Source organism: Macaca thibetana, chromosome 3 (genome assembly GCF_024542745.1).
Source record: "Macaca thibetana thibetana isolate TM-01 chromosome 3, ASM2454274v1, whole genome shotgun sequence".
Classification (NCBI taxonomy): Eukaryota; Metazoa; Chordata; class Mammalia; order Primates; family Cercopithecidae; genus Macaca; species Macaca thibetana.
Window position 1 is genome coordinate 118,309,159 of NC_065580.1, and position 12,916 is coordinate 118,322,074.

Below are 12,916 nucleotides of genomic sequence, written 5' to 3' on the forward strand. Positions count from 1 at the left end.
GCCACCAGCTGGTGAGCTGAATCCATCATGCCACTTAGAAAGTGCAAGTGTGCAGTAATCAAACAGGACTCAGAGGTAATCCACAGGCCACTTGCTGAGTCCAGTCACGTCTGCACCTGATACCATCTGAAACGTAGATCCTGATCCCTTTGGAGGAAATGGGTGAAGGAGAAGTATGAAGTGTAGGTGCAGTAGCAGAGTGGAACTTGATTCACCCATTCCCCAAACTCCCCCAGACACCTGCACTGCTTCCATCTCCTTCCCGTGAAACTCTCTGCCGTGGGACCACCAAAATTGAAAGATTTTGGCAAATTAGTATAATAACCAATGCTTCAGAAGAATAATGGAAAATTCCATCTAATTAATATCCAGAAAAAAAGAGAAGTAAATGATAAATGTGGGCATTACTTCTTGTCGCACAGATCAGTTGTGTGGGTTCTTGGAGAGGGAGGGCGCCCTCTGTGTGTATGTGTGTATGCCCAAAAAAGTCCCTGAAGGCAGCTTTCTGTAACTCAACCCTCTCGAAACACTGAATGGCTAGTGAAAAGATTTCTCAGCAGATGCAAAACAAGAGGGGACATCTGATGCCTGTTTTATTCAGTCACCAGTAATCTCTCTTGCATCACTCACTTTTGTTAGAATTGACTAATAGGCAACATGCCTTCGCTTGAGCCCAGCAGATATAAGCACCATCCTTACAGGCAGGCTTCCTGACTGAGAGCAGGGAGCAGCAGGCATGGGGCACGCCGGGCGCCAGTTCCAAGCCCTGCTGTGGAAGAATTGGCTCTGCAGACTCAGGAACCCGGTGAGTGCTTGCCTTGGTTTTCCATAGGGTTCCAGTGAGGTCTGAAGTGAGATCAGGGTCTATTCTTGTCTGCCTGCCTCTGCCTCCTGGCAGGTACAAACACCCACGCTGCAGGGAATTTGGGAGGGTTGGATTATTTTAAATCAAAACCTGTCCCAAGGGTCAAAGTAGCTGAACACTTTAATGACCAGCATGAAATAAAAGCTGAATAATTTATCAGAAAAGGGCAAATTTAGAAAAATTCTAAAAAACAAACAAGCAAACAAAAAACAAGTGGAATTGAACTATAATTTGTGTTCTAAGCATTCATTGTAACGACTGACCAGTGAATTCTCAGGTTTAAGGAACAAAGCATTGGTGCATTTAATGCATAAACAGAATGTTAAAGGTACTGACTCCAAAGCACAAGACTGCACAATGTGCCTCACCAGAGCAGGGCATGACGCGTCCACGCAGTGTTATCCTGTAGGGTCACAACTTTAGTGTTATAGAACTTATTTAAATTACATTAGCAAGGTTTTCTAAGCAGATTGGAATTGTTCAAATCAAACTTGTGTGAGTACTTAAGCAAATATCCTGTAAGTGTATGTTTTTATGAAATAGAAATCAATTGCTTATTATTATGATTAACTTTATTCCTGATGCTACTATATAAACATTAACACCTATAAATGTCATTTTTAGGAGAAGTAGATGTGCAGTAATTTACCTACATCATTTCTGATTTTAAGGTCTATAGTTAACCTACGGGATTTTTCTGCTGACAAATGCTTCGGTTTGAAGAGATTCAGTAATTGACATTGAATTACATTTTGCTGAATCTCAGAGCCAGAATATTCTATTTCTCTGTCTTGAAATAAAATACATGTTAAAGGAGATGTTTTCTTTTTTATGTGATCTTCAGGGTCAAAATAATTTCAGTTGAAAGTTTGTACAAAAGTTTTAAGTTCAGGAATAAAGGAGTGAGACGCTCTTCATCGATTGTTAATGTGTTCGTGTCTGTGTAGGTAGTTTTACATTTATAAACAGTGTATTTCATTGACATGCAAGTTTGTTTTAGGGAATTAGCCTAGTTTCCCATGAAAGAGTGTTATAGGTGGAAGTTGGTTCCCAGGCACTGCTCTTTCCGCTTTATGCTTATCAACCTCAAAACAGTTCGGTGACCGAAGTAGCCAGCCTGCCTACTCCTCCTTAATGGACACTTGAGTTTTAAAAAATTTTCACAATTACTTTTGCTGCTAAGGTAAACATCCTCATCAGAAGGTTTTATTTGTTTGATAACTATTTATTTAAAATGGTATCTCCTGCATCCCGCCTTTCTTTGCCTTATTTTTCTTTAGTATTTATCACCTTGTAATACAGTACAGATTTTCTTATTTGCCAATTGCCTCTGGATCCTACATTAGTATGTTACATTCATGAGAACTGGACATTTTCCCCAACTGGTTCACCAATATATTGTCCAGCACCCAGAACAGTGCCTAGCACACAATGGATGTTCAGTAAATATTTGTTGAATAAGTAAAAGAAGGAAGGAATAAAGCATTTATGCATCTCTGTTATGTGCCAGATAGTGGGTGAACAAGAAAAGTGAGTTCCCGGCCTGCAAGGAGCTATAGTCTGTTCAGACAAAAGCAACAAAAAATGCAATTAAATATTTAATGAAACCACCTCTTGGGATACATCCTACAGATGTCCTTGTACAAACGGGAAGTGATATTTTTACAAGGTTATTCATTATAGCAATGCCTAGAATAGCAACAGAGTGGAAACAACACAAGTGGTTCCATGCATGGAATTTGGAGCTGCCTGACTGGGTTCACATCCCAGTTCTGCCACTTACTAGTTTACTTTTTCAGGCAATTTCTTAACTTGGTCTTCTTCTCTGTAAAATGAAATTGTTTGTATTAAATGAGTTTGTACATGTGATTGCAACAGTACCTGGTATGGGAGCTATTTTCTTATATGGTAGAAATGGGTGGCCTCAGACATCTGTGGACATGAACTGTGGGCTGTGAGGGGAGGAGGCACAGGGTAACTCTCAGTTTGTGGCTTGCACAATTGGGTTAGAACAGAACTCCAGGGGGATAAAATGTGAATATGTTTACATATCTTAATGTTATTTCAGTGGAAATATTGAGGGCAAGCCCCTCTGGGTGAATGTCTTTAAACTGACCTATTTTTCACAGCATTCTCCCATTGTGTAATGATAATCTGTAAATTCTTTGTTTTTGAACTATGGAAGTGAGGTGTTGGCATGAACTGTGGAAAACCAAACTGCCCGAGTGAATAAATGGCCTCAAATATATGTTTATTTAGTGAGTAAAGCCAGGAACTACTTGTTAGATGAAGGAAACTTGTCTGTTTTTACATTTACTGGTTTTTTTCCTAGCTTTTTTTAAAAAAAATAATTGATGCATAATAGATGTCCATAGTGTCAGCACACATGTGATAATTTAATAATTTGTATCATTCATAAAGAGCAAATCAGCATATGCTTTTACATTTGCTTTTTAAAAATCTTTATTATATTTCATGATTATAGTTTCTTCAAGAAAATCTTATTATAGATTCAAACAAAAATTTAAAAAAATAGAATAAAGGATAAATAGTACCCATCATACTTAATACCTAGCCTTATAGATTGTTAAAATTCTACTATTCTTGGAAAAAATAGTTTCTTACCATTATTTTAATACCATTTATTTTTTCCTCTTGGTTTTTATTTATTATAAAAACAGCACTAAAACAAAAGATAAACATTTAAGGTCATCTAAAATTTTATTATCCTAATTAACTTACTTTTGTGATCTTTTCTTATCCTTAGGCATACACAATGCAATATTTTTATGTAATTAAAGTCATAGCTTTTTTCTCACTTAATATTGAAGCCTAACATTTTAAAAGTTGCTGTGTGGTCTTCTTATTTAATGGTTTTATTGAATAATAGTTAATCAGTTGGATACACATAATTATTTGACCATTTCCTTATGTTGAAGATTAAAGTACTTTCCAGCCCTTATTGTTATGAATAACATCATTATGCACAAAGGATACACCTTCTCCTGGATCATTTCTCTTGAATAAGTTTCCTGGGGAAGATTCTGGGTCAAGGTAAGGACACATTGCTTTTGGGCAGGTGGAGAGCAGTTGACGATGCCTCAGGGGAGTCCCCATGGATAGTTCCAGTGCAATGCCATCAACATTGTCAAATATTCAGTGGCTTCGAGCCATGCTTTTCCACGTGAATTTCTATTAATTTCTACATTTTATTCTAACTGTAAACCAATCTAATTCATTACTTATTTTACTTTTTATTTATTTTAATTTTAATTTTTTTAAATTGACATAATAATTGCACATATTCATAGGGTACATAGTGATGTTTCAATACAAATAATGTATGGTGATCAGATCAGGGTAATGAGTATATCTGTCATGTCAAATGTTTATTATTTCTTTGTGTTGGGGACATTTAATATTCTCCTCGTAGTAATTTGAAGCTATATGATATATTATTATTATTATTTCATATGGAGTTTTGCTCTTGTCACCCAGGCTGGAGTGCAATGGCATGATCTTGGCTCACTGCAACCTCCGCCTCCTGGGTTCTAGCGATTCTCCTGCCTCAGCCTCCCGAATAGCTGGGATTACAGGCACGTGCCACCATGCCCAGCAAATTTTTGTATTTTTAGTAGAGATGGGGTTTCACCATGTTGGCCAGGCTGGTCTCGAACTCCTGACTTTAGGTGATCCATCCGCCTTGGACTCCCAAAGTGCTGGGATTACAGGCGTGATATATCATTGTTATTATATAGTCATCTTACAGTCATATAGAGCACTGGAACTTATTCCTCCTATCTAGCTGTAATTTTGTATCCTTTAATAAATATATCCCTATACTCTCCCTCCCGCTACTTTCACCAGCTAATTCTTATCTTAAAGAATTAACAACAGCAACAACAAAAACAACAACAACAACAACAACAACAACAACAAGAAAATCATGTAAGCCAATGTAAGCTCCTTGGATAGCTCTTAGTTCTGCAGTCTATTTGGGTTCTCCCATGTTTTAATATTGAACAGAGCAGCTGAGCCTGTAGCATGTGTACTGTGGATGGCACACTTCCCCTAATCTATCCTTCAAATCATGGAGCAGTGACCATTCATAGGGTGGTTGTTGTCTCCAGGACCCTACATCTGTTGACACTTTGGATCTCTGTTCTGAATCTTGCCTCCTGTGACTGCTACTCACTCCTTTCCCTCCCCACCCAACTGGACAGGACTCTGATCCCTTACTCCATTAAGGAAAGCTGATACCCTGTAAGTGATATCAGCTTTTTGGGTTTGGCTGGCCAATTTTACTGAAGACTTGGGCTAGTGGAAGAGGGTTGAAGCATAGATTAATACAAGGACATCAATGTTTTAAAAAACTCATGGTTCTCTCCCAGCTATGGGCTGGAAGAGGATAATGGAAACAACAAAACTACACTGGCCACAGTTTTACTAGGAACATCCTTCTGCCCATGGAAACCACACCCCAGAACCCAGTGACAGATACCCAGATGTCCACCATACATAAAGCACCGCATTCTTTTTTTTTTTTTTTTTTTTGAGACAGAGTCTCGCTCTGTGGCCTGGGCTGGAGTGCAGTGGCCAGATCTCAGCTCACTGCAAGCTCCGCCTCCCGGGTTCACGCCATTCTCCTGCCTCAGCCTCCCGAGCAGATGGGACTACAGGCGCCCGCCACCTCGCCCGGCTAGTTTTTTTTGTATTTTTTAGTAGAGACGGGGTTTCACCGTGTTAGCCAGGATGGTCTCGATCTCCTGACCTCGCGATCCGCCCGTCTCGGCCTCCCAAAGTGCTGGGATTACAGGCTTGAGCCACCGCGCCCGGCCTGCACCGCATTCTTGATTTAAAAGGCCACAGTGATAAAATGCATACTTTCTTTTAGTTATGAATAAGAATTATGGCGTCACACCAGGGTTCATCCTCTGACCTGGCCTGTGGGGAATACGCGGAAGCCTATTAGAGTGTCTGAGTTCAAATGCCATCCCTCCCACCAGCATTAGAGAGACCTGAGTCAGCTCACCCAAACCCAGGCTGAATCCCTGCTGGGCTCTGCCGCTGCCCATCTACCTCCTAGTAATCTACCCTGGGGCTAGGGAGAGAGCTTTCCAAGATCACTACTTTGGAAATCACTTTTTTTCCTTTAAGATGTAAAGAAACATATTCTAAAGTTTCAACTACTTCAAACCTCAGGGCTTTTGTGTGTATATGTGTGTGTGTTTTTCTTTTCTAAAACAAAAACTCTCATTTCTTTGAGATTTTTGTCTATTACCGAAATCAGGTGCTAAAAACTGAACTTGGTGTTACAAAGAATACTTTTATTTGCAAACACTAATCCTGCTAGCTACAGTTTCTGTCTTTTTCTGAAATTGAAAAAAATTTATAGATATCAAGCCTCAGAAGTAAAGTAGCTCTTATTTCTTCTGGACATTGTTTTAGAGGTTGGATTTTTGCTGGTTTTGCATAGTTACATGTTATAGCTCATCAACTATTTGTTGTCAAATCTGATGCCAGAAAGTAAAAGGTGAGGTGAGGTGCCTGATCTCTCTCATAGTCAGAGTTGGGAAAAGTCTTTTTTTTTTTTGAGACAGAGTCTCGCTTAGTCGCCCAGGCTGGAGTGCAATGGCGCGATCTCGGCTCACTGCAAGCTCCGCCTCCTGGGTTCACGCCATTCTCCTGCCTCAGGCTCCCGAGTAGCTGGGACTACAGGCGCCCGCCGCCTCGCCCGGCTAATTTTTTGCATTTTTAGTAGAGACGGGGTTTCACCGTGTTCGCCAGGATGGTCTCGATCTCCTGACCTCGTGATCCGCCCGCCTCGGCCTCCCAAAGTGCTGGGATTACAGGCGTGAGCCACCACGCCCAGCCGGGAAAAGTCTTGAACTAACTAGTCTTGAACTGCTCCTGTGTCTAGAGGTCCTTGGGGTCAGGGCATCCTCACTAGCTGTGGGTCAGAAGTGGCGCTGGGGTGCTGCTGAGCAGCCACCTGCGAGCCAGTGCACTTTCTGCTCCACTTCTCAGCAGCGGCCCACACCCAGGGGCGCTCCATATACAAACCCGCTCAGCTGCAGACTCCAGCACTGAGGAACAAGATTGGCAGTGAGAGGCGAGAGGGTCCTCAGGTGGTGTGGGAGCCCTTGAACTACTCTCGTTTCCAGCACTTACACAGAAGTGACACATTTCTTGCGATTAGGCCACGCGGATGACTGACAAGATGGCTTCTTTGTCTCTGGCTGCAGTCATACAGCAGTGCAGGTGCGATGGAACTCCTGATAACTGGAAGCTCCCACCGAGGGCTCTTTCATAAAATGTAGAGGAATTCAACTTCTGTTTGGCTAGATGAGAAGATAAAGTTGATGATCTTCCCACTTGTCATTAAATCGGGAGCCCGTGGGATCTTGGGGCTTGGCCTGGGCTGCCCTGGCCTTCAGGACTCACCTTGCACTGGACCCTGGTAGGAAACGGCCTCACTGCAAGGCCACTGCGGGCCATTTGAGTGTTTGTCAGGTTTACTAAGAGCAGTGATCTAGGAAAAGCAGTTCAGAAATCGAATTAATGAAAAGCAAACCTCCCTTTATATATATATTTTTTGGCATGGGCTGGCCTCTACTAAGCTGTTTGGGGTTGGTTGGCCTGGTTTTCCCCATTCACAACCATGGTATCAGCAGTGCCTTTTCTTTAATTTCAATTGATCTTAATTTGCTTCTAAACCTTTAATTTTAGCTTTATTTTCCTCCTACACCCTCTCTCAAAGCACTAGTGATTGAATAAACAACCAAGTATAAAAACACAACTTTGAAGGGCAGTGAGGGAACTCCTTGCACAGTGAAAGCGTCTCAGCGTATCATTAAGAGTCTGGCTGTGCAGTAAGCATCTCTTTTGTCCTGCATTGTTGTCTGAGTTTAAGAATGTGAGAATAGTGGCTGGGCGTGGTGGCTCACACCTGTAATCCCAGCACTTTGGAAGGCTGAGGTGAGCGGATCACCTGCGGTTGGGAGTTTGAGACCAGCTTGGCCAACATGGTGAAACCCCGTCTTTAGTAAAAATACAAAAATGAGCCTTGCGTGGTGGTGTGTGCCTGTAATCCCAGCTACTGAGGAGGCTGAGGCAGGAGAATCACTTGAATCTGGGAGGCAGAGGCTGCAGTGAGCCAAGATCACACCAGTACAGTCCAGCCTAGGTGACAGAGGGAGACTCTGTCTCAAAAAAATTAAAAAAAAGTGGCCGGGTGTGGTGGCTCATGTCTGTAATCTCAGCACTTTGGGAGGCCGAGGCAGGTGGATCACGAGGTCAGGAGATTGAGACCATCCTGGCTAACATGGTGAAACCCCATCTCTACAAAAAAAACCCACAAAAAACTAGCCAGGCGTGGTGGCGGGCGCCTGTAGTCCCAGCTACTTGGGAGGCTGAGACAGGAGAATGGCGTAAACCTGGGAGGCGGAGCTTGCAGTGAGCTGAGATCCAGCCACTGCACTCCAGCCTGGGCGACAGAGCGAGACTCCATCTCAAAAAGAGAATAAATAAATAAATAAATAGTAAAAATAAATAAAATAAAATAAAATGAGAAAAAAAGAATGTGAGAGTATCCAGTCTTCTAAAGGTATGGAAAACTGACTGGATTTCAAAGACAAGTCACCCAGTTTCTCATTTACCAATTTGACTGTTAGGCTGAAAAGAGAAAATAATTCTCTCTAGGTTACTCTTTTGCTGAAATTGTTACCAGCATATTGGAGAGAAAATGACAAGATCATCAAAAAGCTAGGTTTGGGAGATTTTATTTAGGATGGTGGATTTACGTGGCTTCTGTGCAAAACGAAAACCAAAAATAATAACAATAAAACAAAGACTTATTTTCCCAAGAGGCTTTTCCTTCTTACTTGTGAATGCAGCTCTCCTTGGGAAGCCTGCAGTTCCCTGGCATAGTTATTTACTTTGGCCCAGATAGGCCAGGGTTTTTCAATTACAGGAAAGGTTTTAAAAACAACAAACAACAACAAAACCATCACAGTAACAATAATGTGAGAGACCAGAGGCAAAGGCAGCCTTAAGCCTTGTTTTTATGAGATTGTATTGGAGGCTGAGGCTGTTGATTGGGGAACTGGTCCTCGTGAAAGGCACATTTCTTTTTTCAATTTGGAACTCTGGGGGCTCTTTTCAAGGAAACCTTGCCCGAGGTCAGTGAGTGTCCTCTCCTCTCTCTGCTTCATTCCTGTCAGGGATGATTTAATCCTCCCCAGCTGCCTGCTGTTGGCTACGCCAGAGGGGTCCCTTGAGGGGTAGCACCTGTGCCTGGTCCTACCTGATTCTGGGGCTGTCCCGGCCAGAAAGCACCTGTCATCCTCCAGGTTTGAACTTGGAGCTCCTGGGAGAATTGAGCCTGTGTGTTCTTGTGCCTACCTACTTGGAAAATAACCATTCCTTAGGGATGAGAGGGAAGCAGCCAGGAGGTACGGTGCCCTGTTCCGGACCCACGGAATGACGTCTGAGTGGCAGCTCACGGGGGCTGCTACAAAAGATCCCAGATGGAAGCTAAAATAGCGCTGTGCTGTGATCCTGGCAGGCCCTGACAGTACACTCTCTCCTTCTGCACTTTGTCACATCGGCTGAGCCAGATGGTGTCAGAGTATGCTCTTTTTCCCTGCCAACAATCATGCACTTGAGACCAGGATATCAGTCCGATTTCACACACCCTGCATGACAGAACTTCTTACTCCCATTTCACAACTACAGAAAATGAGCCAGGAAGGGTGGTTAACTTGCACAGGCCCATTTGAGGGGAAGCAGCAGAGCTGTGCTGAGACTCGATTTTATCTGATGCCTGAGCCCCTGGCGCTTCTGGACAGGTTTCTCGAGTAAACAACACCAATACAGCACTCTGAATGTATCTGATGAAGATTGGAGCGGGTGAGCTAGGAACAAATGCCACCAGACTATGAGAATTAGGAAACACTCTTGCACATGCTAGGGGTGTCAGGAACTACTGGACGTATTGCCACAGCACAGCCTTGAACTCCGTGTCTACAACACACATTGGCATGGGTGGTGTGAATCCCAAATTCCAGGTGGGGTTAGGCGCTGCCCTTACTGCTTCTGTTGCGGGATTTCCTTGTTTCCGGTGGTAATTCGATTATCCTAACATACTATTCTTTTGATACATCACATTATATTGATGCTGGACATCTTTTTTTTTTTTTTTTGAGATAGAGTTTCTCTCTTGTCACCCAGGCTGGAGTGCAATGGCGCCATCTCAGCTCACTGCAACCTCCACCTCCTGGGTTCAAGCAACTTTCCTGCCTCAGCCTCCTGAGTAGCTGGGATTACAGGTGCCAGCCACCATGCCTGGCTGTTTTTTGTTTGTTTTGTATTTTTAGTAGAGATGGGGTTTCACCATGCTGGCCAGGCTGGTCTCGAACTCCTGACCTCAGGTGATCCATCTGCCTTGGCCTCCCAAAGTGCTGGAATTACAGGCATGAGCCACCATGCCCAGCAGATGCTGGACATCTCTTAATAAATTCTAAGCCAGATGTGGTGGCATACGCTTGTATTCTCAGTTACTAGAGAGGATGAGGCGGGAGGATTGCTTCAGCCCAGGAGTTCTAGGTTGTGGTGAGTCACGATCCCCCTCCAGCTCTCCGGCCTGGGTGACAGAGTGAGCCCTCATCTCAAACAAAACAAAATGAAATGAAACAAACAAACAAACAAAACCCACCACCAACAAAACAAAACCAACAAACAAAAAACCCCAGATTCTAAGTAGTAATATGGCTAAATCCAAAGGGAACTCGAATTACTAACCCTTTTTGGGTTCATGCCATCTGTTGACTGGCGTCTACTCAGAAGGGATGCACAGTTCATGTAAAGCCAGTCGATGCGTCCAGTGTTGTATTGTCCTTGACTCAGTGTGGTCTGTGCTTGCAAACAGTACATGTATTAAGGCTTACTTGGTTTTCTATTTTAAGGAGTTAGTGTAAGAATTAACTTTTTTCTCTATTTTTTCCTTCTATAACTTGCCCATCGAATTCTTTCCAGTTGTGTCATTAGAAGCCTGGTGATTACATGCATGACAAGTATTTCTTTGTTTAGTTATCCTCTTTTTTTCTTATTTTTAGTGTTCAGACTTGACAATTCGTATATCTTAAAATATCTTTTCATTTTCTTTGAAACATGTGTTTTGTAATTTCAAAACTGCTGAAATTACACTTCACTCATCCATAACTTTGATCAATTTTCTGCTCTCTTTTTGTTTTACTAAAATTAAATTTACCCTTTTTTACACTTTCATTTACTTTTGAGTTGTATAATGTTTTATCTTTTTTTTTTTTAAAGTCTCCATTCAAATAGCCTAATGTCATTGTTAAATCACTCTTTTTTACCTCCTTGTACATAAAAGGTCATTTTGTTATAAAATAAAAGTAGTAGGGCCTCTTTTTGGACTTCCCATGCCACTGCGTATATTTACATTTCTGTTTTGCACCAATTTTACATTTTTTAAAGCACTGAAATGTCATACTATGTTCTAATATTTTGTAGCATTAGAATTTTTCATAGCTCTTCTTTCTTCTTAGGAAATATTTGTTTTTAAAAACATGTTTACTTACCAATTATATTTTAGAGACATTTTGACTTAATAATTTATTCAATTGGTATTTTGGTTATATTTCCATTTAAATATAAATAGGAGCTTGGGATGAGAGCATCCTCTCACCATTCCTCTTTCCTCATTCCCTGGAGTCTTCTTGGCTGACTCCAGGGTGCCAGTGGAAGGAGTATACTGCTTGATGTCCTGTATACCTACCTCCCTGCTAGTTTCCTTGTGGCTGTGGCTTTCCATAGAGTACCTGCACTCAGCCATGGCAGAAAAAGCACTACGTCCTAAGTCACTAGTGCAAACATTCTAACTCGATCATCATAATTGTGGATTCAAAAAATGTCCATAAATGTATATATTTAGCTCCATTAAAAATAGTTGTGTTTAGCTGAAAATGCTATATCAATACCCTAACGATTGATGCTTAATTTCTAGTTTTTTTGCAATTGAAACAATATTAAAATAACTCTTTTATACCTATTTTAGATACTTTCTCAATTGTTTCCTCATGAAAAATCTATCAAATGAGAATCTTCGGGTCGAAGAGCATGCACATCTCACAATTTTAAAACATCTTGCTTACTTGACTTCCTGAAAGGTTATACCAATATGCATCTCCTTTCAGTGTTCATACTTCATTTTGATTATTTGTGTGTCTCCTTTGAGTACTTGAGTGGAGAAATTATTCCTCATTCATCTTTATAATGCCAAAGTCTCTAGCTCGATGTTTGAGAAAGTGCTAAATAAGTGTTCATTGAATGCATTTTGAAAGAAAAGCAATTATTTTTCAATAGAAAGCCAAAAAACAACGCTACTTCTCACAAAAAAAGAGAGAAAGAAGAAAAAATTGGTTTATTTCTTTCTATCAGTATCCAACTAACTAAAAGGTTTGCAAAAAGTTTACTTGGGGAAGGAATTTTGGACTTTGATGGAGAGACGTTTGGAAGCCTGGACTTCTAAGTGTAAAGGATCTAGGCAGATCAACTGTAACTATATTGCTATTTGGCACTTGGACTCTCTCTTAGCTTTGACTTGTGCTTTGTTGGAACCCCTTGCGTGAACACTGGACTGTGTTTTCCTGCAGTGCTTAACAATAAGAACTTCAAAATACATCTGGGAAAGTCCCCTCTTTTGAGAGGTTGGCATCTGGAGGCCCCAAATGCCCCAAAGAGACACAATAGAATTTCATGCTTCCTTCAAAGCCCTTTGTTTCCAGAGACAAGGGCAACAGACTAATTATGTGCTTTACTTTAGCTTCCTTGATATTCTAAACTTACGGTGTTTTCCTCTTCTCTCAGACAATGAGATCTTCTGGCTAGCTCCTCCCTTTGAAAGGCTCTCTTTCTTTCTTATTCATTTACAATTTTATTTTTGTACCTAAGCGTTTTATTATTTGTGGTTTTTAGTTGCAACCAAATCACATACCGCATGAGCCACTTGGAGGATTTAAAAACGTA

At 41.4% G+C, this 12,916-nt stretch overlaps 1 protein-coding gene across 4 annotated transcripts in view; it reads left to right on the forward strand.

The window, feature by feature from the left end:
* Positions 1-660: 660 nt before the first annotated feature.
* The window catches only part of ABCA13 (ATP binding cassette subfamily A member 13), a 504,903-nt gene continuing 492,647 nt past the window's right edge, over positions 661-12,916 (forward strand). For 3 of the 4 annotated variants that reach the window (XM_050785548.1, XM_050785549.1, XM_050785550.1), the window contains exon 1: positions 661-805. In XM_050785548.1, coding sequence (XP_050641505.1) covers positions 737-805 — 69 coding nt within the window. In that variant the 5' untranslated portion in view covers positions 661-736. The remainder of the gene's footprint in view (positions 806-12,916) is intronic. The other variant, XM_050785552.1, reaches the window with a different exon arrangement.